This window comes from Macaca fascicularis, chromosome 5 (genome assembly GCF_037993035.2).
Source record: "Macaca fascicularis isolate 582-1 chromosome 5, T2T-MFA8v1.1".
In the NCBI taxonomy this organism is placed as follows: domain Eukaryota; kingdom Metazoa; phylum Chordata; class Mammalia; order Primates; family Cercopithecidae; genus Macaca; species Macaca fascicularis.
In genome coordinates, this window is record NC_088379.1 from 14,965,830 (window position 1) to 14,992,668 (window position 26,839).

At 39.9% G+C, this 26,839-nt stretch overlaps 1 protein-coding gene across 1 annotated transcript in view; it reads left to right on the forward strand.

Moving 5' to 3' along the window:
• Positions 1 to 26,839, forward strand: part of CD38 (CD38 molecule) — a 66,780-nt gene that overhangs the window by 24,758 nt on the left and 15,183 nt on the right. The window contains exons 2-3 of the mRNA XM_045392168.3: positions 10,774 to 10,903; positions 18,851 to 18,986. Coding sequence (XP_045248103.1) covers positions 10,774 to 10,903; positions 18,851 to 18,986 — 266 coding nt within the window. The remainder of the gene's footprint in view (positions 1 to 10,773; positions 10,904 to 18,850; positions 18,987 to 26,839) is intronic.

Sequence of the window (26,839 nt, forward strand, 5' to 3'; positions counted from 1 at the left end):
AGATAATACTAATTGTCTCAGTGACTCTCACCAATCATTCACTTCTCCCACAAGGTGGCAGTCTTTACCTTAAACACAGGTTCTGATAGCCTTAAATTTGAGAATTAATAGCTTTTAACCTGCTTGTTTTCTTTGAGCCCAGACAGCCTGCTCTATGGGAATTGACAGCTGTAAAATTCAAAGGATGAATGTAATTACCCTGCAAGATCTGAGTGCTTTTAGGCAAGAGGATTTAGGGTGTGAGAGTTTTCCTGGAGAGGGACACATTATGAAGGTGATGTTTTTTAATTGACAGGGATTTTGAAGCATAGTTGCTCTTTGTGAGAATGGTACAGGTTTAGAGAGAGGTGTCAGCATAGCACTATGACACCTGAAGTAGGCTGACAACAGACAAACTGGATGTAACCATTGAATAGATCTGTTTTCACCGCTTCCTGCCCTGTGCCCTCTTGCCTGACTCACTTTACCCCAGCACTGGGGAATAACTCTGCCCTATTCTGGTCTTGAACCTTTCGTACCATCTAGGGGAACGAGAACTCTTGGAGTCTCAGATCCTCATTTCTGTTAGAACCAATCCTATTCTGCGGGTAGGGCCATGATTGTAAATTTCCTGTGGGAGGCAGCATTGCTTTGCAAAAAGAACAAAGTTTGGCATGTAAGGCAGCTCTGCCACTTGGACAAGGTAATAAACTTCTCTAGCTTTAGTCTCTTTATTTCGAAAACAGGGGTGGTGCTAATACCCCGCCCATGGACTAGTGTGAGATTTAAATGTGGCAGGTGGTGAATGCTCTTTGGTGATCATGACTTTCCCTTTCTCCTGGTAGTGCTGCCTCCTCCCTCTGAGCACCTGGAGTCAATCCACCTTGGGTAGGTCAGAGAAGGTAGAAGGAAGTGGTAGGAGGTGAACTCGAGGGAATGATGCACAGGGGGATAGGGTGAGTGAGAGGTCTGGGATCTGTTGGCAGGAGCAGAATGGTAGGAAAGGGGAGAACATGATATTGACCTTGAATCTTGACATTTATGCCCAGCCTATGCTGTGTTGAGCCTCAGGTCACCGTTTGAGGAGGTGAGCAGAAAACTGCTAACAGATGAAGACTTGTCCAGTCTTCCAGGATGAAAGTCTTCCAGGATAACTTTCATCAGTGGGTTAGTTGTCTTGTTCAGAAGGTGATCACGGAGTTTTGGCCAAGCATAAACACTGATTATGGCAGTCTGATTGTCATAATCCTTTTGATTCTTAAATATCCCATTCAAGATTGTTTGTTATTGTCAATGCCTCCACAACCTAAGACCACCAGGAACACACTGTAATTGAAAAAGATGGGTTTATTGCTGTCTGCAAGAAGGGAGGACACTCAGCATAGGGACCCATGAGGGTGGGACAGGTTTTATCTGATGACATTAGAAGGACTTACTGAGGATTTGGGCTTGTTTTAGGAGATGTGGGGGAAAGGTTCAAGGAGGCTGGCTTTTCCTGGATGCTGCTAGGAAGTAGGGGGATGGTGGTAAGTCTGCGGTAGGATGTTTAAATAAATTTCCTCTACTGGGCTGCAAGAATGAGAAGGCTGAAGCTGTAATAAGTAAAGAAGCTGCAGTCACTCCTACAGCTGTGATAAAAGGATGTTTGGCTGTTACTTTGTGGTTTGGATGCCATTTTTGCTTGTGTTCACATCATGGCCTATCATGGTGACAGACCACGTACACAGTGGCCTTGTCTGATGCTAGTGTCCCACGGAGTTGATTATGCTCAGGTGGAGAACACTAACGCCCAGCTGTGGGGACCAGGCCAGCTCCTGAGTGTCGGGGGGTTGCACTGCTTTGTCATTACCAACATCTCCACTTACAATACAACCCGTGCATGTGAGGTTCCAGAAGGAAGGAGCTAAAACAGCTAGACTGGGATCACTTTACTCAATTTGAGGAGAGAGAGAGAACTCGAGGGAACCAGAGGAAGGCAGGTGAGCTGGTCTAATCTCCTTTTCTATTGGAGCTCTAGGCAGATAGACTGAAAATATTTGCTAAAACAAAGAGATCCATCTCTAGAATACCCTTAGCAGGATGTCCTTGATTAAAGGATTATTTCTGAAAACTAAATACAGAATCCATGAGGCATGATTCCCTGGAAGATCACGTAAACTGTACAATTCTCTCTGAAATAAATTGGAGACTTCATCCCTTAGATCCCTTTGACTGTGTGAGGAACCCCACGAAACCTCACTTAGTGGCCATATTCATTCTTCTGGGCCTGAACACGTGTCCCATGCAGGAAGGAAGGCAGGACCAGCGGGGCTTTGCAGGTCGTGCCATTCTTTCATTCTCTGCTTGCTTTGTTTAAGCCTCTTTATTCCCTGTCTCCCTGACGTTATTCGTACTGTGATTCTGGGTATGTTCTGTGATTCTTGTGTGATTTGGTATCCAATTTTGCTTAAGGATGCAAGGAAGTGTTTGGGGAGAAAGCTGTATTGGAAGAGGTCTGTAGTCCTAGCCTCCCACTCCACTCCACATTTCACATCATTAGACTTCAGCACATGGGTCTGGGGCACCAACATTGTCTTACCTGGTTACACAGTATGGTCTTTATCTGGATGAGGGATGCGAAAGGATATATCATGGCCAAGAGACCTGGGAGAGGCACAGAAATAACAGGTGACCACCAAGGGTGCTTGGACCTGAGATGTTCCCATTTCCTAAGACCTTACCGCCAAGATTCTCCAACATTTGGTATAGTTGTCCAGGCAATTTAACAAGAAAATCAAAGTTTTGTCATGACCCCCTTTGTAATATATGCTTATCACAGAAAAATTGAGAATATAAGAAGGAGAATAGAAGATCACAAAACAACTCTATACTACTGTCCGGCGATAGCTATTCTTAAAACATGGATTGATCAGTGTGGGGTGATTTCTCCAAGTTTTTTTGTTTTGGACAGAAAATCATTGACGATGCCCTGGTTTTAAGGTATTAGGATGAAGGAATTATAGTTGAACAGTTCAAAATGATGTTATGAATTACTTTCAGATTTGTTTGCTTGATTGCATTAGCCTTGTCTGGGCTCTCTGGTAACTATTTGGTTCCATCATGGTGGCTGGGTCAGGTGGCTCTGGAAAAACAGCTATTTAAAAAAGCTTTTCTTTCTCTAAAAATATTGTAGAGGGCTCCTCTCTGTTCTTGGAAGCAGTGTTTGGGATGGCCTCTTGGGAGGCTGTCTGATGAAGTGTTTAAGGGTATGTGGTCTGGACTTGGACAGTACAAGATGCAAATTCTGGCTGGGATATTCTAGTTGTAGAGTGTTGGGCAAGTTATTTGGTCTTCTGAGTTTATAGGTAAACTGGAGATAATAGGTTTGTGTGAATGAGGACCCAATGAGATGCCTGTAAGACGCTTAGCCAGATGGCTACGTGAAGAAAGCACTTGGTAAATGTTAATCATTGTGGTTGTTATAATTGTTACAATGATTAGTCATTGCTGATTGTTGGCTAACTGGTTGTAAGAAATGGAAGTAAAGTAAGGCAGTAGCAGCGGAGGGAGGTGGTGGAGGGAATCAGGAGACACTTGTGGGTTCTAGTCTGCCTAAGTGCTGGGGAAAACTCAGTTGAATAACTGGTTGTCTAACATTTAACAGCTGTGTGACCTCGGGCTAGTCACATTTCCTTTGTAAACTTCCTTTTCCTCATTTGTGAAATGAAAGGGTTTCATTAGGTTACTTGTCATCACCCCTAGTTGACCATTAGAATCATCTGGGAGATCTCTTTAGAAATTCTTAGTTCTGGGGTCTTCCACTTTCCCCATTCTGACTTGGTGGGTCTGAAAGCAGGCACTGCATCTTTTCCAAAGCTCTTCAGGTGAACTTGAAGTGTGGCCAGGGATGAGAACCTCTGACTTTCAACAGCACTTCTGGTTTAGGAAGAAGTGAATCACAGGCACAGAATGAGCTCTCAGGAACGGCTGCTGAGCTAACAATTCCCATGACACTGTCTCCCCGTCCCAACTGCAGGTATTCCTAGACCTCTCCTGATGAAGGTTTCCAATTTTGGAACAGAAGAATCTTTGAAGAAAAATATTATTGAACTTCCAGAAATGACTCAGTCCTTCTCTGCTGCTTCTTTAGTCGGAAAGATCTGCCCCCATCCCTGTCTACTGCAGTCCCAATCCCTTTTTATTTCAACATATATATCTAAACCAACAACAAAAAATTGACTTGCACAACCAAGGTGAGGTGTTTGGCTTTAGGATAAAAGAAATAGCTTCATAAAACCTGCCCCCAGATTTCTCATTGGCTCTCCTCGTTTTCTCTAATTTGTAGGGCACACTGAAAGCTTGGATTCATAAGATGTAGAAAGGGCAAAGAGTTAAGTTACAAACTCTTCCGAGGTCTGTTTCAACTCTAATGCTCTATAGCTCTGCTCCATCTAAACAAGGAATTCTGTTAAATTTGTAACCTGGACTTTTCTTGAATGCTGAGGTAATGTTTCTTGAAGTAGGGTATATATACCCAAGAAGAATAAAAATAATTTTGGAGGTTTTTTAATTCTCTGTGGGACTCAATACAAGTTTTGGTGATTATATATGAACACACTCTTGAAAGCATCTGGTACATGTAGGTGCTCAGTGCACATGAATTTCTCTTTCCGGCCAGATCTTTTATAGCAGAAAATTATCTTATTCTTCCATCTTTGTCTGCAAAGATGCTGCTAAGGAAAGATGTAGAAGAGTTTTATGAGGGAGTTGGAGTATGGGAACAGGAAGTTCCCGAGAAGGCCACTGCATTAATTAATGGAATCAAAACAAGATCCCCTAAAGCAAAATTGATGCCAAATCTCTTTTCTCTAAACTATCCACAATGGTGCCCCATAAAGTTTGATTGACATTGAAATACAAAATGTAATAAGCTTTTTTTCCCTTAAATATATAATGTACAGAGAAAACCAGGTTAATAATGGTTTCCTGGCAGGGCTGTCAAAGGCGAGTGTGGATCAAGTAGAAATATGGTGCTCAGATATTGGAAAGAAACCACTGTTGAACTCTTCACATTTTCGTGTATAACCCAATGATTCTCGAACCTAAACTTGCATCAGAATTGCCTGGAGGGCTTATTAAAACATGATTGTTGGATGCCACCCTCGCATTAATTAATTACACCTGCAACTGTTCTATTTTTAAACGGTCACATTTTAAGGTACTGGACTGAGGACTTCATCATGTGAATTTCAAATGGGACATAATTCAACCCCTAACCCAATCCTAGTGAGTGGGTAAGTGGTATCTCTTGGTTTTGATTTCTACTTCCCTAGTGACTAATGATGTTGAGCATTTTTAAATGTGTTTATTAGCCATTTTTGTATCTCTTATAAAAAAGTGTATAAAATTATTGGCCTATTTGTTAATTGGGTTATCCATTTATTATTGAATTATAAGAGCTCTTTATTATTCTGGATGCAAGTCCTGAAACATAAATAATATTTGCAAATATTTTAATCCATTCTGTGAATTTTATTTTCACTTTCTTGATGGTGTCCTTTGAAGAACATAGGATTTTAATTTTGATAAAGTGTAGTTTATATATTTTTTCTTTTGTTGCTGTGCTTTTGATATCATATTTAAGAAATAATTACCTAATCTAAGGTTATGACAATTTCTTTATTCTATGTTTGCCTCTAAGAATTTTTAAATTTTACCTCTCATACTTAGGTCTTTCATTCATTTTGAGACAATTTTTGTATGTGATGTAAAATAGGGGTCCTAATTTATTCTTTTGTATGTGGATATCTTGTTGTCCCTGTACCATTTGTTGAAAAGTGATTTTTTTCCCCCATTGAATGGCCTTGGCACTCTTGTCTAAAATTAATTGATGATAACTCTTAAGACTTTATTTCTGGACTCTTTATTCCATTGATCTATATTTCTGTCATTGTTACTGAACAATGTGCTTGCTGCCTGACAGATAGAGAAGCCAATATTATGGAACTGGTTTTTGAGAAAAGCAAAACCTTTATCGTGAGGTTGGCTTGCAAGGAATTAGGAGGCAAAGTTCAAATCTGTCTCCCCATCTGGGATCTGGGACAAGTTTTACGGGTTAGGGAGGGTAAACTAGTATGCAGAAGCACTGGTGGGGCAGGTTTCGATTAGAAGGACTTTAAACAGGACCATTTATGGTAAGGTTTGGTAAGGGGTCTTAACACTGGACATGCTTGGGCTCAGGTTTCTTGCTTTTAAAAATGTTTGGGCCCTCAGGTTCCAGTCATGTCTTGACCATTTGCTTCTGTGGTGGGGAGGAGAGGAATTTTTCTTCTGGGTGTTATTCAAGGTTGACGTCTTCTTTTCTGCATTCTTCGGCTGCATGACTTACAACTTTTTGGCTTTGTGCCTGTAGAATAACTTGACATACTATTATCAACAGAGTAGGGCCAGTTAGAACTGGTCCTGTGATTACATCATTATGCCAGTACCAATTGTCTTGATTACGAGCATTGTAGTAAGTTTTGAAATCAGGAAGTATGTGTCTCTTCAGCTTTGGTCTTCTTTTTCAGGATTTTTGGCTCTTCTGTGTTCCTTACATTTCCATATGAATTTTAGGATAAACTGTCACTATCTGCAAAAGAGGGAACTGGGATTTTTATGCTTATTGCTTCGAAGCTGTAAATCAGCTTAGAGAATACTGTCATCTTAACAATATTAAGTCTTCTGGCCGGGCGCAGTGGCTCACGCCTCTAATCCCAGCACTTTGGGAGGTCGAGGCGGGTAGATCACGAGGTCAGGAGTTCGAGACCAGCCTGGCTAACATGGTAAAACCCCGTTTCTACTAAAAAAAAAAACAATAAAAAACTAGGCATGGTGGTGTGTGCCTGTAATCCCAGCTACTCAGGAGGCTGAGGCAGGAGAATTGTTTGAACCCGGGAGGCGGAGGTTGCAGTGAGCCAAGATTGCGCCATTGCACTCCAGCCTGGGCAACAGGGTGAGATTCCGTCTCAAAAACAAAAACCAAAAAACAAACAAAAAAATACTAAGTCTTAAGTCTTCTGATCCATGAATGTAGAATGTTTTTCCATTCTTTCAGGTCTTCTTTACTTTTTAACAGTGTTCTGGATTTTTCAGCATTCCCGTCCTACAGTTCTTTGTTATATTTACTCCTGAGAATATTAGTTGTTTTGCTGCTATTATGAATGGAATTTTTTAAATTTCAGTTTTATATTTTTCATTGATAGTATATAGAAATGCAATTGACTTTTGTATACTGATTTTGTAACCTGAAACCTTGCTGAACATGTTCATTCGTTCTAACAGTTTCCTTTTTGTGGATTTCTTAGAATTTTCTATATACAGTATCATGTCATCCATTAAGGGGATAGATTTACTTCTTCCTTTCTAATCTGGATGAGTTTAGTTTCTTTTTCTCACCTAAATTCCTTGGCTAGAACTCCAGTACAATGTTGAATATAAGTAATGAAATCAGACATCTTTGGACTGTACTTGATCTTAAGGGGGAGCATCCAGTCTTTTGCCATTATGTATAATGTTAGCTGTGGGGTTTAATAGATGAATTTTATCAGGTTGAGGAAATTTCATTTTATTTGTAATTTTCTCACTGTTTTTTTTTTTCATCAGAAGAGTGTTGGATTTTGTCTAATATTTTTGTGTGTCTCTTTAGAGATGATCATATGGTTTTTGTCATTTATTCTACAAAATACAGCATATTAAATTGATTGATTTTTGAGTTATCTTTTTTTAAAGTTTACTTTAAGTTCTGGGATACATGTGCAGAACGTGCAGGTTTGTTACATAGGTATACATGTGCCACGGTGATTTGCTGCACCTATCAACCCATCATCTAGGTTTTAAGCCCCACATGCATTAGGTATTTGTCCTAATGCTCTCCCTCCCATTGCCCCCAACCGCCAAATAGGTCCCAGTGTGTGTTGTTCCCCTCCCTGTGTCCATGTGTTCTCACTGTTCAACTCCAACTTATGAGTGAGAACATGCAGTGTTTGGTTTTCTGTTCCTGTGTTTTTTTAGCTGAGAATGATGGCTTCCAGCTTCATCCATGTCCCTGCAAAGGACATAAACTCATTCTTTTTTATGTATTCCATGGTGTATGTGTGCCACATTTTCTTTATTCAGTCTATCATTTATGGGCATTTGGGTTGGCTCTAAGTCTTGTAAATAGTGCTTCAATAAACATACGTGTGGATGTGTCTTTATAGTAGAATGATTTATACTCTTTTGGGTATATACCCAATAATGGGATTGCTGGGTCAAATGGTATTTCTGGTTCTAGATCCTTGAGGAATTGCCACACTGTCTTCCACAGTGGTTGAACTAATTCACACTCCCACCAAGAGTGTAAAAGCATTCCTATTTCTCCATAGCCTCATCAGCATTGGTTTTTTCCTGAGTTTTTAATGATCATCATTCTAACTGGCATGAGATGGAATCCATTGTGGTTTTGATTTGCATTTCTCTAATGACCAGTGATGATAAGGTTTTTTTCATATGTTTGTTGGCTGCATAAATGTCTTCTTTTGAGAAGCATCTGTTAACAACCTTTGCCCACTTTTTGATGGGGTTATTTTTTTCTTGTAAATTTGTTTAAGTTCCTTGTAGATTCTGAATATTAGACCTTTGTCAGATGGATAGATTGCAAAATTTTTCTCCCATTCTGTCAGTTGCTTGTTCACTCTGATGATAGTTTCTTTTGGTGTGCAGAAGCTCTTTAGTTTAATTAGATCCCATTTGTCAATTTTGGCTTTTGTGGCAATTGCTTTTGGTGTTTTAGTCATGAAGTCTTTGCCCATGCCTATGTCCTGAATGGTATTGCATAGGTTTTCTTCTAGGGTTTTTATGGTTTTAGGTTTTACATTTAAGTCTTTAATCCATCTTGAGTTAATTTTTGTATAAGGTGTAAGGAAGGGGTCCAGTTTTTGCTTTCTGTTTATGGCTAGCCAGTTTTCCTGGCACCATTAATTAAATAGGAAATCCTTTCCCCGTTGCTTGTTTTTGTCAGGTTTGCTGAAGATCAGATGGTTATAGATGTGTGGTATTATTTCTGAGGTCTCTGTTCTGTTTTTTTTTTTTTTTTTTCTTTGAGACGAGATCTTGCTGTGTCACCCAGGCTGGAGTGCAGTGGCATGATCTCGGCTCACTGCAACCTCTGCCTCCCTGGTTCAAGCAATTCTCCTGCCTCAGCTTCCTGAGTAGCTGGGATTACAGGCACGCACCACCACGCCTGGCTAATTTTTGTATTTTTAGTAGAGATGGGGTTTCACCATGTTGGTCAGGCTGATCTTGAACTCCTTACCTGTGATCTGCCCGCCTTGGCCTCCCAAAGTGCTGGGATTACAGGCATGAGCCACTGTGCATGGCCAAGGCCTCCATTCTGTTCCATTGGTCTATATATCTGTTTTGGTACTGGTACCATGCTGTTTTGATTACTGTAGTCTTGTAGTACACTTTGTAGTCAGGTAATGTGATGCCTCTGGCTTTGTTCTTTTTGCTTAGAATTGTCTTGGCTATATGGACTCTTTTTTGGTTCCATAGGAAATTTAAAGTAGTTTTTTTCTAATTCTATGAAGAAAGTCAATGGTAGCTTGATGGGAATGGCATTGAATCTATAAATTACTTTGGGCAGTATGGCCATTTTCACGATATTTATTCTTCCTATCCATGAGCATGGATTTTTTTTCTATTTGTTTGTTTCCTTTCTTATTTCCGTAAGAGGTTTGTAGTTCTCCTTGAAGAGGTCCTTTATGTCTCTTATAAGTTATATTCCTAGGTATTTTATTCTCTTTGTAGCAATTCTGAATGGGTGTTCACTCATAATTTGGCTCTCTGTTTGTCTATTTTTGGTGTATAGGAATGCTTGTGATTTTTGCACACTGATTTTATATCCTGAGACTTTGCTGAAGTTGCTTCTCAGCTTAAGGAGGTTTTGTACTGAGATGATGGGGTTTCCTAAATATACAATCGTGTTGTCTGCACACAGAGACAATTTGACTTTCTCTCTTCCTATATGAGTACCCTGTATTTATTTATTTTGTCTGATTGCTCTGGCCAGAACTTCAATATTATGTTGAATAGGAGTGGTGAGAGAGGGCATCCTTGTCTTACACCACTTTTCAATGGGAATGCTTCCAGCTTTTGCCCATTTAGTATGATATGGGCTATGGGTTTGTCAGAAATAGCTCTTATTATTTTGAGATATGTTCCATCGATACCTAGTTTATGGAGAGTTTTTAGCCTGAAGGGATGTTGAATTTTATTGAAGGACTTTTCTGCATCTATTGAGATAATCATGTGGTTTTTGTCATTGGTTCTGTTTATGTGATGGATTATGTTTATTGATTTGTGTATGTTGAACCAGACTTGCATACCAGAGATGAAGCCTACTTGATCATGGTAGATAAGCTTTTTGATGTGCTGCTGGATTCAGTTTGTCAGTATTTTAGTGAGGATTTTTGCATTGATGTTCATCAGGGATATTGGACTGAAATTTTCTTTTTTGTTGTGTCTCTGCCAGGTTTCAGTATCAGGATGATACTGGCCTCATAAAATGACTTATGGAGGAGTCCCTGTTTTTCTATTATTTGGAATAGTGTCAGAAGGAATGGTATCAGCTTCTCTTTGTACCCCTGGTAGACCACATGTGAGATGAGATGATAGGTATGGACTACCTGGCATATGATAGATGCTTCCTAAATGAGATTCTAAAAAATAATTATGCTCCAAAAATATTTTTAAATAGAATAATTTATGTTTTATTTTCTGTGTTTTATCTCACAGACATGTAGACTGCCAAAGTGTATGGGATGCATTCAAGGGTGCATTTATTTCAAAATATCCTTGCAACATTACAGAAGAAGACTATCAGCCACTAGTGAAGTTGGGAACTCAGACCGTACCTTGCAACAAGGTAATTGGGGGTATGCCATTGATTTTAAAACTGGGGATAAAAGCCAGTGGTAAAAATTCATGGGTCCAAATTTTGATTAGAATGAAGGAAGAGGAAAAATCCATACATTATAGTGTGAGTGTGGTTGGTAGGAATGGAATTTGCAGGCCATTGAGGGGCCATGATATAATCAAGATTTAGTACTTCTGGAGAAGGGAGATAAGAGATAAATGGGGATAAGATAAATGGGGATACAGAAATAGGAAAGGGGCTTTGGCCAAAAACTAGGCAGAAAAAACCTAACACCAAACCCAACTCAAACAAACAAATTAACACAACCTATATAATAACAAAACTTTCCCCTGACTTAATGATAGTAGTAGTAGTAATAATAACAATGCCAAATTACACTTGCAGAGTGCTTTTTTTCTTTTTCTTGCTTACAAAAGACTCTCCTAATCCTTATCTTCTTAGGCCTTCATAGCCATTCTGTGGAATGGGCAGGTCAGGTGTCAGCATCCCCATTTTACCAGTGAGAAAACTGAGGCTTGGTGTGTTTAGGTGACCAGTGTTGCCCAAGTGTGGCAGGCTTGAAAGTGACCAGTTTAAATGTAAGTAGTATGAGACTTGGAGCCACAGAGGCCTGGATTCTAATACATTGGTTATATTGGAAAAGGTCTATCAGAGTGCACCTTTTCTATAGTCGATGTTTAAGGCAAAATTCCGCATGCCTAAAATTTTCTTTGTGAAGCCCTTAAAACCACCCAGAAATTTCAGCCTCTCATTCCATTGTTAGTGAGCTGGAGTCATTGTGAAACTTCTCCATTCACCAGGCATGATGCCCTATGCAGAAAAGGTGTTTGGCAAATAATAACCCAGGCTGACATTTGTCAAATAAGTGACTATGCGATGGATAGTATGCTAAGCAATTTACTTGCATTTATCTCAGTTAATTTCCCTAGCACCCCAGTAGTTTATTTCAGTCATTATCGTTACCATTTTACAGGTGTAGAAAGTGGGGCTTAGTGATGTTTTGGTTGCTCAAGGTGAAACATGTGATAAGTGATGATGATGCTGGGCTTCAATGAGGACTGGGGTTTTCGGTCCCATGCTTTAAACCAGTATCCTTCACTGACTCCCATTAAGAATGAATAGGGGGAGGAGCCAAGATGGCTGAATAGGAACAGCTCCAGTCTGCAGCTCCCAGTGAGACTGATGCAGAAGGTGGGTGATTTCTGCATTTCCATCTGAGATCAGGAGGTTTCCTCATGTGTCTACACCACCAGGGCCCTGGATTTCAGGCACAAAACTGAGCTGCTGTTTGGGCAGACACCAAGCTAGGTGCAGGAGTGTTTTTCCTACCTCAGTGGTGCCTGGAACCCCAGTGGTGCCTGGAACCCCAGTGGGACAGCACTGTTTACTCCCCTGGAAAGGAGGCTGAAGCCAGGGATCCAAGTGGTCTCGCTCAGCAGGTCTCACTCCTACAGAGCCCAGCAAGCTAAGAACCACTGGCTTGAAATTCTTGCTGCTGGCACAGCAGTCTGAAGTTGACCTGGGATGATGGAGCTGGGTGGGGGAGCAGCATCCACCATTACTGAGGCTTTAATAGGCGGTTTTCCCCTGATAGTGCTAAGGAGGCTGGGAAGTCTGGACTGGGTGTGGCAACGTGGCTGTGGCCAGACTGCTTCTCTAGATTCCTCCTCACTGGGCAGGGCATCTCTGAAGGAAAGGTAACAACCCCAGTCAGGGGCTTGCAGACAAAACCTCCATCTCCCTGGGACAGAGCACCTGGCAGAAGGGGCGGCTGTGGGCGCATCTTCAGTGGATTTAATCATTCCTGCCTGCCGACTCTGAAGACAGCAACTGATCCTGACAAAAAGGATTCTCCTAGCACAGCACACCAACTCTGCTAAAGGACACATTGCCTCCTCAAGTCAATCCCTGACCCCTGTGTCTCCTTACTGGGGGAGACTGCCCAACAGGGGTTGACAGACACATCATACAGGAGAGCTCTGGCTGGCATCAGGCCGGTACCCCTCTGGAATGAAGCTTTTAGAAGAAGGAGCAGGCTGTCATCTTTGCTGTTCTGTAGCCTCCACTGGTGATACTTTCAGGTGTGGGAGGAACCCAGGTGAATAGGGTCTGGAGTGGAACCCCTGCACACTGCAGCAGCCCTATGGAAGAAAGGGTCTGACTGCTAAAAGAAAAAACAGAAAGCAACAACATCAATGAAAAAGACCCCACAAAAACCCACCCAAAGGTCAGTAGCCTCAAAGATCAAAGGTAGATAAATACATGAAGATGAGAAAGAATCTGTACAAAAATGCTGAAAACTCAAAAAACCAGTGTGCCTCTTCTCCTCCAGATGATTTTAACACATCTCCAACAAGGGCATAGAACTCGGCTGAAACCCATAAAAAAGAATGAGTTCATGTCCTTTGCAGGGACATGGATGAAGCTGGAAACCATCATTCTCAGCAAACTATCACAAGATCAGAAAACCAAAGACCACATGTTCTCACTCATAAGTGGGAGTTGAACAATGAGAACACATGGATACAGGGAGGGGAACATCACACAACAGGGCATGTTGGAGAGGGGAACTAGGTGAGGGATAACATTAGGGAGAAATACCTAATGTAGATGATGGGTTGATGGGTGCAGCAAACCACCATGACATATGTATACCTATGTAATAAAACTGCACATTCTGCACATGTAACCCAGAACTTAAAGTATAAAAAAACTAAAGATACTAGCTACATTTACCCAATGTTAAAAAAAAAGACCTGGGCTGAGGCTGAGATGGATGAATTGACAGAAGTAGACTTCAGAAGATGCGTAATAATGAAATTCACTGAGCTAAAGGTGTATGTTCATACCCATTGCAAAGAAGCTCAGAACCATGATAAAACACAGGAGCTGTTAAAGAGAATAACCAGTTTAGAGAGGAACATAAATGACCCGATGGAGCTGAAAAAGTTCCAACATGGGAACTTCATGATGCAAACACAACTATCAATAACTGAATAGATCAAACGGAAGAAAGGATATCAGAGCTTGAAGACTATCTTGCTGAAATAAGACAGGCAGACAAGATTAGACAAAAAAGAATGAAAAGGAATGAACGAAACCTCTGAGAACTATGGGATTATGTAAAAAGAACCTATGACTGATTGGGGGTACCTGAAAGAGACAGGAAGAATGGAACCAAGTTGGAAAAAACACTTCAGGACATCATCCAGGAGAACTTCTACAACCTAGCAAGACAGGCCAACATTCAAATTCAGGAAATCCAGAGGACCCCAGTAAGATACTCCATGAGAAGATCAACCCCAAGACACATAATCATCAGATTCTGCAGGTCACCTATATAGGGAAGCCCATTAGACAAACAGCAGACCTCTCAGCAGAAACCCTACAAACCAGAAGAGACTGGGGGCCAAAATTCAACATTCTTAAAGAAAATAATTTCCAACCTTGAATTTCGTATCTAACCAAACTAAGCTTCATAAATGAAGGAGAAATAAAATCTTTTTCAGACAAGCAAAAGGTAAGGGAATTCATCACCACCAGTCCTGCCTTGCAAGAGCTCCTGAAGGAAGCACTAAATATGGAAAGGAAAAACCATTATCATCCACTACAGAAACACACCGAAGTACACAGACCAATGACACTATGAAGCAACTACATAAACAAGTCTTCAAAATAACCAGCTAGCATCATGATAACTGGATCAAATTCACACATAACAAAATTAGCCTTAAGTGTAAATGGGCTAAATGTCCCAATTAAAAGACATAGAATGACAAGCTGGATAGTCAAGATCAATTGGTGTGCTGTATACAAGAGACCCATCTCACATGCAAAGACACACATAGACTCAAAATAAAGGGATGGAGGAATATTTACAAAGCAAATGGAAAATGGAAAAAGCAGGGGTTGCAATCCTAGTTTATGACAAAACAGACTTTAAACCAACAAAAATCAAAAAATAAAAAACGGTATTACATAATGATAAAGGGGTGAATTCAACAAGGAGAGAGAATAATCTTAAACATGTATGCACCCAATATAGGAACACTGAGATTCATAAAACAAGTTCTTAGAGACCTACAAAGAGACTTAGATACCCACACAATAATAGTGGGAGAATTTAACACCCCACTGTCAATATTAGACAGATCATCAAGACAGAAAATTAACAAAGATATTCACGACCTGAGCTCAGCTCAGGATCAAGTGGACCTGATAGATAATCTACCAAACTCTCCATGACAAAGCAACAGAATAGACATTACTCTTGGTGCCACATGGCATCTACTCTAAAATTGATCACACAATTGGAAGTAAATTACTTCTCAGCAAATGCAGAAGAACTAAAATTGTAACAGTCTCACAGACCACAGCACAATCAAATTAGAACTCAAGATTAAGAAACTCACTGAAAACCAATTACATGGAAATTGAACAACCTGCTCCTGAATGACTCCTGGGTAAATAATAAAATTAAGCCAGAAATTAACAAGTTCTTTGAAATTAATACGAAAAAGACCATGTATCAGAATCTCTGGGATGCAATAAAAGCAGTGTTAAGAGAGAAATTTATAGCACTAAATGCCCACATCAAAAAGCTAGGAAGATATCAAATCGACATCCTAACGTCACAACTAAAAGAGCTAGAGAACCAAGAGAAAACAAATCCCAAAGCTAGCAGAAGACAAGAAATAACCAAGCTCAGGGCAGAACTGAAGGAGATAGAGACACAAAAATCCCTTCAAAAAATAAATGAATGCAGGAGGTGGTTTTTTGAAAAAAAAATTAATAAAATGGATAGATGACTAGCTAGACTAATAAAAAAGAAAAGAGAGAAGAATCAGATGGATACAATAAAATGATAAAGGGGATATCACCACTGATCCCACAGAAATACAAACAACCATCAGATAATACTATAAATACCTCTATGCAAATAAACTAGAAAATCTAGAAGAAATGAATAGATTTCTGGATACATACACCCTCCCAAGACTGAACCAGGAAGAAGTTGAGTCCCTAAATACACCAATAACAAATTCTACAGTTGAGGCAGTAATAAATACCAACCAGAAAAAAAAAAAAGCTCAGGACCAGACAGATTTACACCTGAATTCTACCAGAGTTACAAAGAAGAGCTAATACCCTTTCTTCTGAAACTATTCCAAATAATTGAAAAAGAAGGACCCCTCCCTAACTCATTTTATGAGACTAGCATCATCCTGATACCAAAACCTGGCAGAGATAAAACAAGAAAAGAAAATTTCAGGCCAATATCCTGAAGAACATCGATGTGAAAATTCTCAATAAAATACTGGCAAACTCATGATCCTATAACTAGAAAACATGTCATCTGCAAACAAAGACAATTTTATTTCCTTTCTTCCTATTTGAATAGACTTTATTTCTTTCTCTTGCCCGATTGCCCCAGTCAGAACATCCAATACTATGTTGAATAGGAGTGGTGAGAGAGGGCATCCTTGTCTTGTGCCGGTTTTCAGCCCCAAAGCTTTTTAAGCTGATAAGCAACTTCAGCAAAGTCTCAGGATACAAAATCAATGTGCAAAAATCACAAGCATTCCTATCCACCAACACACAGGCAGAGAGCCAAATCATGAATGAACTCCCATTCACAAAGGGAATAAAATACCTAGGAATACAGCTAACAAGGGAAGTGAAGGACCTCTTCGTGGACAACTGCAATCCACTGCTCAAGGAAATCAGATAGGACACAAACAAATGGAAAAACATTCCATCCTCATGGATAGGAAGCATCAATATTGTGAAAATGGCCATACTGCCCAAAGTAATTTATAGATTCAATGCTATTCCCTTTAAACTACGATTGACATTCTTCACAGAATTAGAAGAAACTATTTTAAAATTTATATGGAACCAAAAAAAGCTCATATAGCCAAGACAATCCTAAGCAAAAAGAATAAAGCTGGAGGCATCATACTACGCAACATCAAACTGTACTACAAGGCTACAGACACCAAAATAGCATGGTACTGGTACAAAAATAAACACATAGACCAATAGAACAGAGTAGAGATCTCGGAAATAAAACTGCACATATACAGCTGTCTGATCTTTGACAAACCTGATGAAAGCAAGCAATGGGGAAAGTATTCCCTATTTAATAACTGGTGCTTGAGAACTATTTAGCCATATGCAGACAATTGAGACTGGACCCCTTCCTTGCAACTCATAAAAAAATTAAGATGAATTAGAGACTTAAATGTATAACCCAAAACTATAAAAACCTTAGAAGAAAATCTACGCAATACTATTCAGGACATAGGCACAGGCAAAGATTTCATTATGAAATTGCCAAATGCAATTGTAACAAAAGCAAAAATTGACAAATGGGATCTAATTAAAGTGCTTCTGCACAGCAAAATAAACTATCATCAGAGTGAAAAGAAAACCTACAGAATGGGAGAAGAGTTTTGCGATCTATCCATCTGACAAAAGTCTAACATCCAGAATTTACAAAGAACTTAAACAAATTTACAAGAAAAAAATAAACAGCACCATCAAAAAGTAGGCAAAGGACGTGAACAGACTCAAAAGAAGACATTCATGTGGCCAACAACATATGAAAAAAGCTCAATATCACTAGTCATTAGAGAAATGCAAATCAAAACCACGATATCATGCCATTCAGAATGGCATTATTGAAAAGTCAAGAAACAACAGATGCTGGTGAGATTGTGGAGAGATAAAAATGCTTTTACATTGTTGGTGGGAATGTAAATTAGTTCAACCATTGTGGAAGACAGTGTGGCAATTCCTCAAAGATCTAGAACCAGAAATACCATTTGACCCAGTAATCCCATTACTGGGTATATACCCAAAGGAATAAAAATCATTCTGTTATAAAGATACATGCACGCATATGTTCATTGCAATGCCATTCACACAATAGCAAAGATGTGGAATCAACCCAAATGCCCATCAATGATAGGCTGGATAAAGAAAATGTGGTACGTATACACCATGGAATATTATGCAGCCATAAAAAGGAATAAAATCATGTCCTTTGTAGGGACATGGATGGAGCCAGAAGCCATATCTTCAGCAAACTAACACAGGAACATGCAAGCACCACATGTTCTCACTTATAAGTGGGAGCTGAACAATGAGAACACATGGACACTGGGAGGGGAAAAACACACACTGCAGCTTGTTGGGGTTGGGGTGAGGGGAGTGAGAACATTAGGAAAAATAACTAATGCATACTGGGCTTAATACCTAGGTGATGGGTTAATAGGTGCAGCAAACCCATGGCACATATTTACGTATGTAACAAACCTGTACCTCCTGCATGTGTACCCTGGAACTTATAAAAATAAAAATAAAAAAATAGATTCATAAAACAGAATATAATTCTGAACTTTGACTCTCTGTACCTTTAAGAGGAACCCTTAAATACAAAAAATCTATTGTATTTTTTTTTTTTTTGGTAGGGGTAGGGAATATTTAGGGAATTTGGAAGGGGTTATATAGTTCTTTAAAAATCAAAGAGCACATCTTCTTGAAAACAGCATGTAGACAAAGTTTTTTTGGAGATAAGCTTAGGAATATTGTAACTCTCTAATGCCACCTCCAGATGTGATCCCATGTTGATTATAAGATTTTGATCAGTGACTTTCAGACTTTTTTGACTGCAACCTAGAATAAAAATGAACATTTACATTATGACCTAGAACACACGCGCACACACACACACGCACACCCACACTCTCTCTCTCTCCCCTACACTCTCGTGCACTCAGAAATCATTGATGCATACAACAATTCTTATTCATACTATGGGTGATTTACTTTGATATGCTCTGTTCTCTTTTCGTTTACAAAACCATGGATTTATTTTGTTTTGTCATGCTAAGTTGATCTCAGTAATAGATTGTATTTATTCTTCCTTAGACTCTTCTTTGGAGCAGAATAAAAGATCTGGCCCATCAGTTCACACAGGTCCAGCGGGACATGTTCACCCTGGAGGACATGCTGCTAGGCTACCTTGCTGATGACCTCACATGGTGTGGAGAATTCAACACTTTCGGTGAGGCTCTGGGCCCTGTGGGATTGCCCAGGGATGTCTAGGGTGAACAGAGTGAGTTCTGCTGGGGGCCCTGAACGGTCAGTGTGGAGGACAGAGCCACAGGTACCCACCCTGATGCCATCTATACTTATCTTAGTCCGTTTGTGTTGCTATAAAGGAATACCTGAGGCTGGGTAATTTATAAAGAAAAGAGGTTTATTGGGCTCGCAGTTATGCAGGCTGTACAAGAAACAGGGCACCAGCATCTGCTTCTGGTGAGGGCCTAAGGCTGTTTCCATCATGGAGAAGGGGAAGGGGAGCTGGCATGTACAGAGATCACACGGTGAGGGAGGAAGGCAAAGAGACGTCAGGGGAGATGCCAGGCTCTTTATAATGACCAGCTCTCCTGGGAACTAGTCGAGTAAGAACTCACTCATTACTACAAAGACAGCACCATGACATTCATGCGGGATCATCCCTATGACCCAAACACCTCCTACTAGTCCCCAGCTGCAACACTGAGGATCCAATTTCAACATAAGGTTTAGAGAGTTAAATATCCAAACTATAGCACTATCCTTAATGGCATCTCAGGCTGATGTAAAGTAGCATTCCCTGTTTTCTTGAAAAATTGACTTCAGAGTTTGGGATTGCCCATGCCCCCTAATTCCCTTCTTTTGAGTGCTCACATAGCCTGCTTCTGAATTCTTGGTATTTTGCTCTCTATAAGGTCATCATTCAGGTCCAAAGAATTCTAGAACGGGATGAGGTCTCAGTGGGACCTAGACCAAGGTTCTTGTTCTTCAGAATTATCACAGTAGCCATGGACTGGACTCTTCCATCTCAGGCACTGGCTTTGCCATCATTTTTCAAATGTAGCCTTATCCTGCCCAGAAAGTCTCAATACCTCACCATGGGAAGGGATTTCCTACAACCAAAACCCTATTGCAGTTTTCACTTCTTTTTTTTTTTTTTTTCCTTTTTGTTTGTATGGTGGATATTTTTACTTTATATAGTTTTATTCTTATTTTTACAACTTTTCATTGTTTGTTTTTAAAAGCTTATCTTATTATAGCTTCTTCGTCCCAGGTTTGCATTATTTTCAATTACAAAAATAGACCATGATTATTTGAAAAAAAAATACTTGCACATTACAGAAATGCATAAAAGAAAAAAGCAAATGTCACTCTGAATTTTCCCTTCCTGTCCTACCTCCACATCACTTCTCAAAGCATAACTATTGTCAACAATTTGATATAGATCCTTCCAGACTTTTCCCTATGCTAATGTAAGCATGTATGTTTAAAATGTACACATACTGTTGTGCAACTTGCTTTATTCACTTAAAATTAGTAGGTATAAAGATAGCTATACTTTTTAAAAAGGCTTTATGGTTAAGAATCCTATTAATGGATATTAAGTTGCTTTAGCTTTGGTTGCTATTGTATCACTGTTGTAAGAAACACTTTTGTGTACACACACGCACACACATACTTGAATGATAAATTTTTATAAATGAAACTTCAATGTTAAAGGATAAATTGTAATAGAAACTGATAATGTATAATTTAAAAGATGGTAACTATACCTTCATCAAGAGTATATATGAGGCCAGGTACAGTGGCTCATACCTGCAATCTCAGTACTTTGGGAGGTGGAGGAGGGAGGATCACTTGAGCCCAGGAGTTTAAGGCTGGCCTGGGCAACATAGTAAGACCCCATCTCTATTTTATACTAAAAAAAGAAAAATAAAGAATGTATATGCGATAGTTTATTTACCTATATGCCCACTAACACCAGATGTTGTTACTTTAAATTTTTTTGGCTCATTTGAGAAAAAAATAATACCTCAATTTAGTTTGAACTTCTTTGATGGTGAGGCTACTATATATACATAAATGGTAGATTTTCTGTTTCTTCGGTGAGCTGGCAGTTCATATATTTCGACCATCTGTACTGGGATATCTATTATTTTCTAATTAGTAGAAGTTCTTTATAAATTAATAAGAGCTACTATGTATTAAGTACTTAAAAAGAGCCAGTGTTCCACGTGCTATGTATGTAGTCACTCATTTAATCCTCCACGGCCCCACGAGCTCATATGGTGATCCCATTTTAGAGATAGGAAGTCTGAGACATGGAGTTAAGTAACTTGCCAGCCAGTAAGTGGCAAAGCACGAAGCAAACTCAGACTAACTTGAGAAACGTTGCTCTTAACTGCCACGTTTTTCTGCCCACTTTCTGGCTCAAGGTGGAAATCTGTTTTTCTTACTCTGGACTTTACATAGTGTTTATGGTCTGTCTTTTGCCACCCAGAAATGCAGAAACCCCCCCCCCACCCAGGGAAAGGGAGACTCCCTTTCCTGGTCTGCGCAGTAGCAGGTGTTTTCCTTGGCACTGACGCTACTGCTAGACCACGGTCTGCTTGGCAACGGGTGTCTTCCCAGATGCTGGCGTTACCACTAGACCAAGGAGCCTTCTAGTGGCCCTGTCTGGGCGTGACAGAGGGCTCACACTCTTGTCTTCTGGTCACTTCTCACTATGTCCCCTCAGCTCCTATCTCTGTATGGCCGGTTTTTCCTAGGTTATGATTGTAGAGCGAGGATTATTATAATATTGGAACAAAGAATAGTTGCTGCACACTAATGATTAATGATATTCATATATAATCATATCTATGATCTGTATCTAGTATAACTATTCTTATTTTATGTATTTTATCATACTGGAACAGCTCGTGCCCTCGATCTCTTGCCTCAGCACCTGGGTGCTTGCTGCCCACATGGCTATTTTGAATTCTCTGTCTCACATAGCTCTGTTTCTTCAGGATTGATCTCTGATGTCTTATTTAATTCATTTGGTGAGGTCATGTATTCCTGGATAGTCTTGATACTTGTAGGTGTTTTTCTGTGTCTAGGCATTGTATTTATTGTAGTGTTTACAGCCTGGGCCTGTTTGTACTTGTCCTTGGAAAGACTTTCCAGATATTCTAAAGGACTTGGATGTTGTGATCTACGCTGTATCTGCTGTAGGGGGGGCCCTGCAAGCCTAGTAATACTGTGGGTCTTTCACACACTCATAGAGGTACCACCTTGATGGTCTTGGACAAAATCTGGAAGAATTCTCTGGATTACCAGGCAGAGATTCTTTTTCTAGTCCCTTTACTTTCTCCCAGAGTCCCTCTTTCTGTTCTGACCCACATAAAGCTGGTGACACACTCCACCACAACTAGGACTTTGCTGGGTAAGACTTGAAGCCAGTACAGCACTGGGTCTTGCCCAAGGCCTGCTGTAACCACTTCCTGACTGCCATCTATATTTGCTCAAGGCTCTGGGGCTCTACAATCAGTAGGTGAGAAAGCCAGCCAGACCCGTGTTCTTCTCTTCAGGGTTGGTCCAGAGGTACCATCCAGGAGCCAGGAACTAGAGTAAGAAACCTTAGAAGTCTACCTAGTATTGCACTGTACTGTGACTAAGCTGGCATTCAAACCACAAGACACAGTCCTTCCCATACTGTCTTCCCCTTTTCTAAGGCAGAGGAGCCTCACCTCATGGCCACCACCACCACAGGCCCACAGGGAGTACTGCCAGTGTACTGCTAATATTCCAAGGCCCAAGGGCTCTTCAGTCAGCTTGTGGTTAATGCTGCCTGGCCTGGGACTCACCCTTCAAGGCAGTGGGCACCCCTCTGACCCAGGGCAGGCCCAGAAATGCTATCCAAGGGCCACATCCTGGAATCATGTACCCCAAGTCCAGCTAGTGCTCTACCTCTCTGTGGCTGTACCTGAAGCCAGCAAGTCACAGAGTCTTACCCAAGGCCCATGACATACTAATTGGGTATCACTTCTGGTTTTTCAGGGCCCGAGGGCTCTTCAGTTAGCTGGCGATGAATCCCGCCGGGTCTGGCTGCTTCCCTTCAAGGCAGCAGGTTCTCTTCTGGCCTAGGGTGTGCCTAGAAATGTCATCTGGGAGCCAGGGCCTGGAAATGGGGCCTCATAATTCTGCCGTATCCTGCTGTGCCTGGAGCTGGTATCCAAGAATGCAAGACAAAGTCCTCCCCACTTGTCCATCTCCTCTTCTCAAGCAGAAGGAAGGGGCATCTTTTGGATGCATGAGCTGTCCAGCCTGGGGATAGGGGAGGGGCAATGCCAGCACTCCCTTGGCTACCCTGGCTGGTGTTTCAGTAGGTCACATGTACCCCTAGTCCACTGGCTTTGGGCCCAGTTCAGCATTATGACTAGCCTAGGAGTTGCAGTCGTTGTGGCCTAGGCTGCCTTTTAAGTTTACTTAGAGCCCCAGGGCACTTTAGTCTGCAGTAGTAAGGCTTGTTTCTAATGCTGGGATTGATAATTCCTTTCTGGCTAGGGCTTATTTAAATGTTCCCTCCGGGGACAGGCATCAGTTGAGTTTGGTCTGGTATTGCTTTCTGCTATAACAGGGCAGCCCTGAGTTCAATGCCTCGGAATTGCTATGCTTTCCCTCTCCCTGGCACACAGAATCACTCTCCACACGGAGCAGCCACTGCTTGGAGGGTGGGAGAGGGGTGGCATTGGTGATTTCAGACTGTTCTTCCTACCTCTTCAGTGCCTCTTTCAGTGATAGGAAGTTAAAACCAGGTACTATATGTGCCCCTCTGATTCTTGGTTCTTATGAAGGTGCTTTTCTTGTGTAGATAGTTGTTAAATTGGTGTCTTGTGAAGGGGATGTTTGGTGGAGCCTTCTATTACTCCATCTTGTTCCACTCTCAAGTCTGAGTTCCTTATATATTTTGGATATTAACCCCTCATCAGATGTATGGTTTGCAAATATTTTCTCTCAATTCATAATCCCAAGTTTGTCTCTTTATGCTGTTAATTATTTCCTTTGCTATACAGAAGCAATTTAGTTTGATGTAATCCCATTTATTAATTTTTGCTTGTGTTGCCTGCACTTTAGGGGTTAAATCCAAAAATATCATAGCCCAGACCAATTTTCTGTAGTTTTTTCCCTATGTTTTTGCTGTAGTTTAGATATTTGATCCTTTAAACTTCATGTTGAAATTTGATCCCCAATATTGGAGGTGAGACAGCTGGAGTCTTTAGTAGGGTTTTTAAGTATATAAAATTATGGCATCAATAAGCAGTGGCAATTTCACTTTTTTTTTTTTTTTAGTTGGATGCCTTACCTTTCTCTCACCTAATTACTCTACAAGAACTTCCATTATTACGTTGAACAGTAGTGACAAGAATGGCATCCTTGTTCTAGATATTAGAGGAAAGGCTTTTAAATTTTCACCATTGAGTATAAGGTAGCTGTGGTCTTCTCATATATGACCTTTATTTTATTGAGGTACATTCCTTGTATACCTAATTTGGCGAGAGTTTTTATTATAAAATGATGTTGAATTTTTCAAATGCTTCTTCTGAATCTAATGAGATGATCACATGGTTTTTGTTCTCTAGTCCGTGAATGTGATATATTACGTTTATTAAAGTTTGTGTATGTGGAACCATCCTTGTATCCCACGGATAAATCCCATTTGATCATGGTGGATGATCCTTTGAGCATATTGTTGAATTCAGTTTGCTAGTATTTTGTTGAGTATCTTTGCATCTGTGTTCACCAAAGATCTTGACCTGTAATTTTCTTTTTTTGTAGGGTCCTTGTCTGGCTTTGCTATCAGGGTAATGCTAGCCTAATGAAAAGAGTTTGAAAATATTTTCTCCTCTTCAACTTTTTGGAAGAGTTTGAGAGTTTGAGGAGGATTGGAATTAGTTCTTTAAATGTTTGATATAATAGCACTCAACAGTGAATCCATCAGGTCCTGGGCTTTCATTTGATGGCTTTTAAATTACTGGTTCATTCTTATTCATTATTCCTATTCAGCTTTTTCACTGCCTCAGGATTCAGTCTTGGTAGGTTTTATGTGTCTGGAAGCTTATCCATTTCCTCTGTGCTATTTAACTTGTTGGCATATATTAATAATTGTTCATAGTGTCTCTTACAACCCTTTGTATTTCTGTGATATCCATTGTAATGTCTTTGTTTTACATTCCTCATGTTATTTATTTGAATCTTCTCATTTTTCTTAGTTAAGCTAGCTAAATATTTTCAGTTTTGTGCATCTCTTCAAAAAAAAATTCTAAATTTTGTTAATCTTTTGTATTATTTTCCTAGTCTCTATTTTATTTATTTCTGTTCTAATCTTTATTATTTCCTTCCATAATGTTGTGTATTTTTTGAGATCTTTCTTCTTTCTTAATGTAGGTATTTATTACTATAGCTTTTCTCTTAGAACTGCTTTTGCTCCATCCCATATGTTTTGGTATATGGTATTTACGTTTTCATGTCTCAGTGTATTTTTTAATTTTCCTTTTAATTTTTTTATAGACCCGTTGGTTTTTCAAGAACATGCTGTTTAATTTCCATATATTTGTGAATTTTCCAATATTTCTTATTTTATTGTTTTCTAGTTTTCTACCATTGTGGTCAGAAAAGATACTTGATATGACTTTAACCTTCTTAAATTTGTTGAGGCTTGTTTTTGTGTCCTAATATGTGCCCTAATCTAGAAAATACTCTGTGTGTGCTTGAGAGGAATGTGTATTACATTGCTGTTGGATAGTGTCGATGCTGATGTATAAGGTCTGTTAGGTTCATTTTGTCTAAAGTATTGTACATGTTTGTTGTCTCCTTATTAATTTTCTGGTTAAATGATCTGTCTGTTGTTGAAAGTGGATATTGAGGTTCCCTACTATTTTTGCCTTACATGTATCTCTCCTTTCAGATCCTTAAATATGTGTTGTATTGAAGTTCGCTACTATTTTTGCCTTACATTATATTTTTCCTTTCAGAACCTTAAATGTTTGTTGTTTTTATTTAGTTGCTCCAATGTTGGGTGCATTTATATTTACAATTGTTTTATTTTCTTGATGACTTGACCCCTTTATCATTATACAGTGTTCTTTGTCTCTTTTTACAGTTTTTGACTTAAAGTCTATTTTGTCTGATATAAGTGTAGCTACTCCTGATCTCTTTTAGTTTCCATTCACATAGAATATGTTTTTCCATTCCTTCACTTTCAGTTTATATGTGTTCTTAAAAGTGAGGTGAGTTTCTTGTTTGCAGCATATAGTTGGATCTTAAAAAAAAAAATCTATTCATTCCCTCTTTTTGTTGAAGAATTAATCCTTTTACATTCAACATAATTACTGATAGGTAAAGAATTGCTACTGCCACTTTATTAATTGTTTTCTGCTTTTTTAGATACTGTGTTTCTTTCTTCTTCTCTTACTGTCTTCCTTGTGGTTTCATTGTTTTATAGCTGCTGGCTGGGTACTGTGATGGCTTCTAGTCACATCATTCATAGGTTGTATTTCCTGGCCAGACAGTTATGATATTTGGTATCTTAAGTTCAGCAGCACTTCAGGCTGGGCTCCAAGGTTAGGTAGACAGGCAAGATAAGAGGCTATGCTCCTTAGAAATGTGCAGCTGAGGATCACCTTCCTGAGAATGGAGCCATGCGGTTGGCTTTGGCTGAAGTGAGCAGCTGTTTGACCTTCCAGATCAACTGGGACTAACTCTGATGCTTCTCCAAAATGCACTGAGGTAAAAGTTTCCCTGCCTGGGTAGGTCATTGGCAGGCATTTTGGCTGAGTGGAGCCACTGCTTGACTTCCTGGATCAATTAAATCTAGCCTTTATGTTTCTTTAGGATGGGCAAAGGCAGTCATCTACCTGCCTGGGTTGGGTCACTGGGTTGGTCTCTGAGTCTAGGCATGGAATCTAGCTATCTAGGAACTTAAGCTAGACTGAACTTCCCCAAGTGGTTCTGAAGGAGACCAGCTCAGCTTGTTTGGGGCCATGAAGTTGGCTGCTGTTTCCCATAGGATGCCAC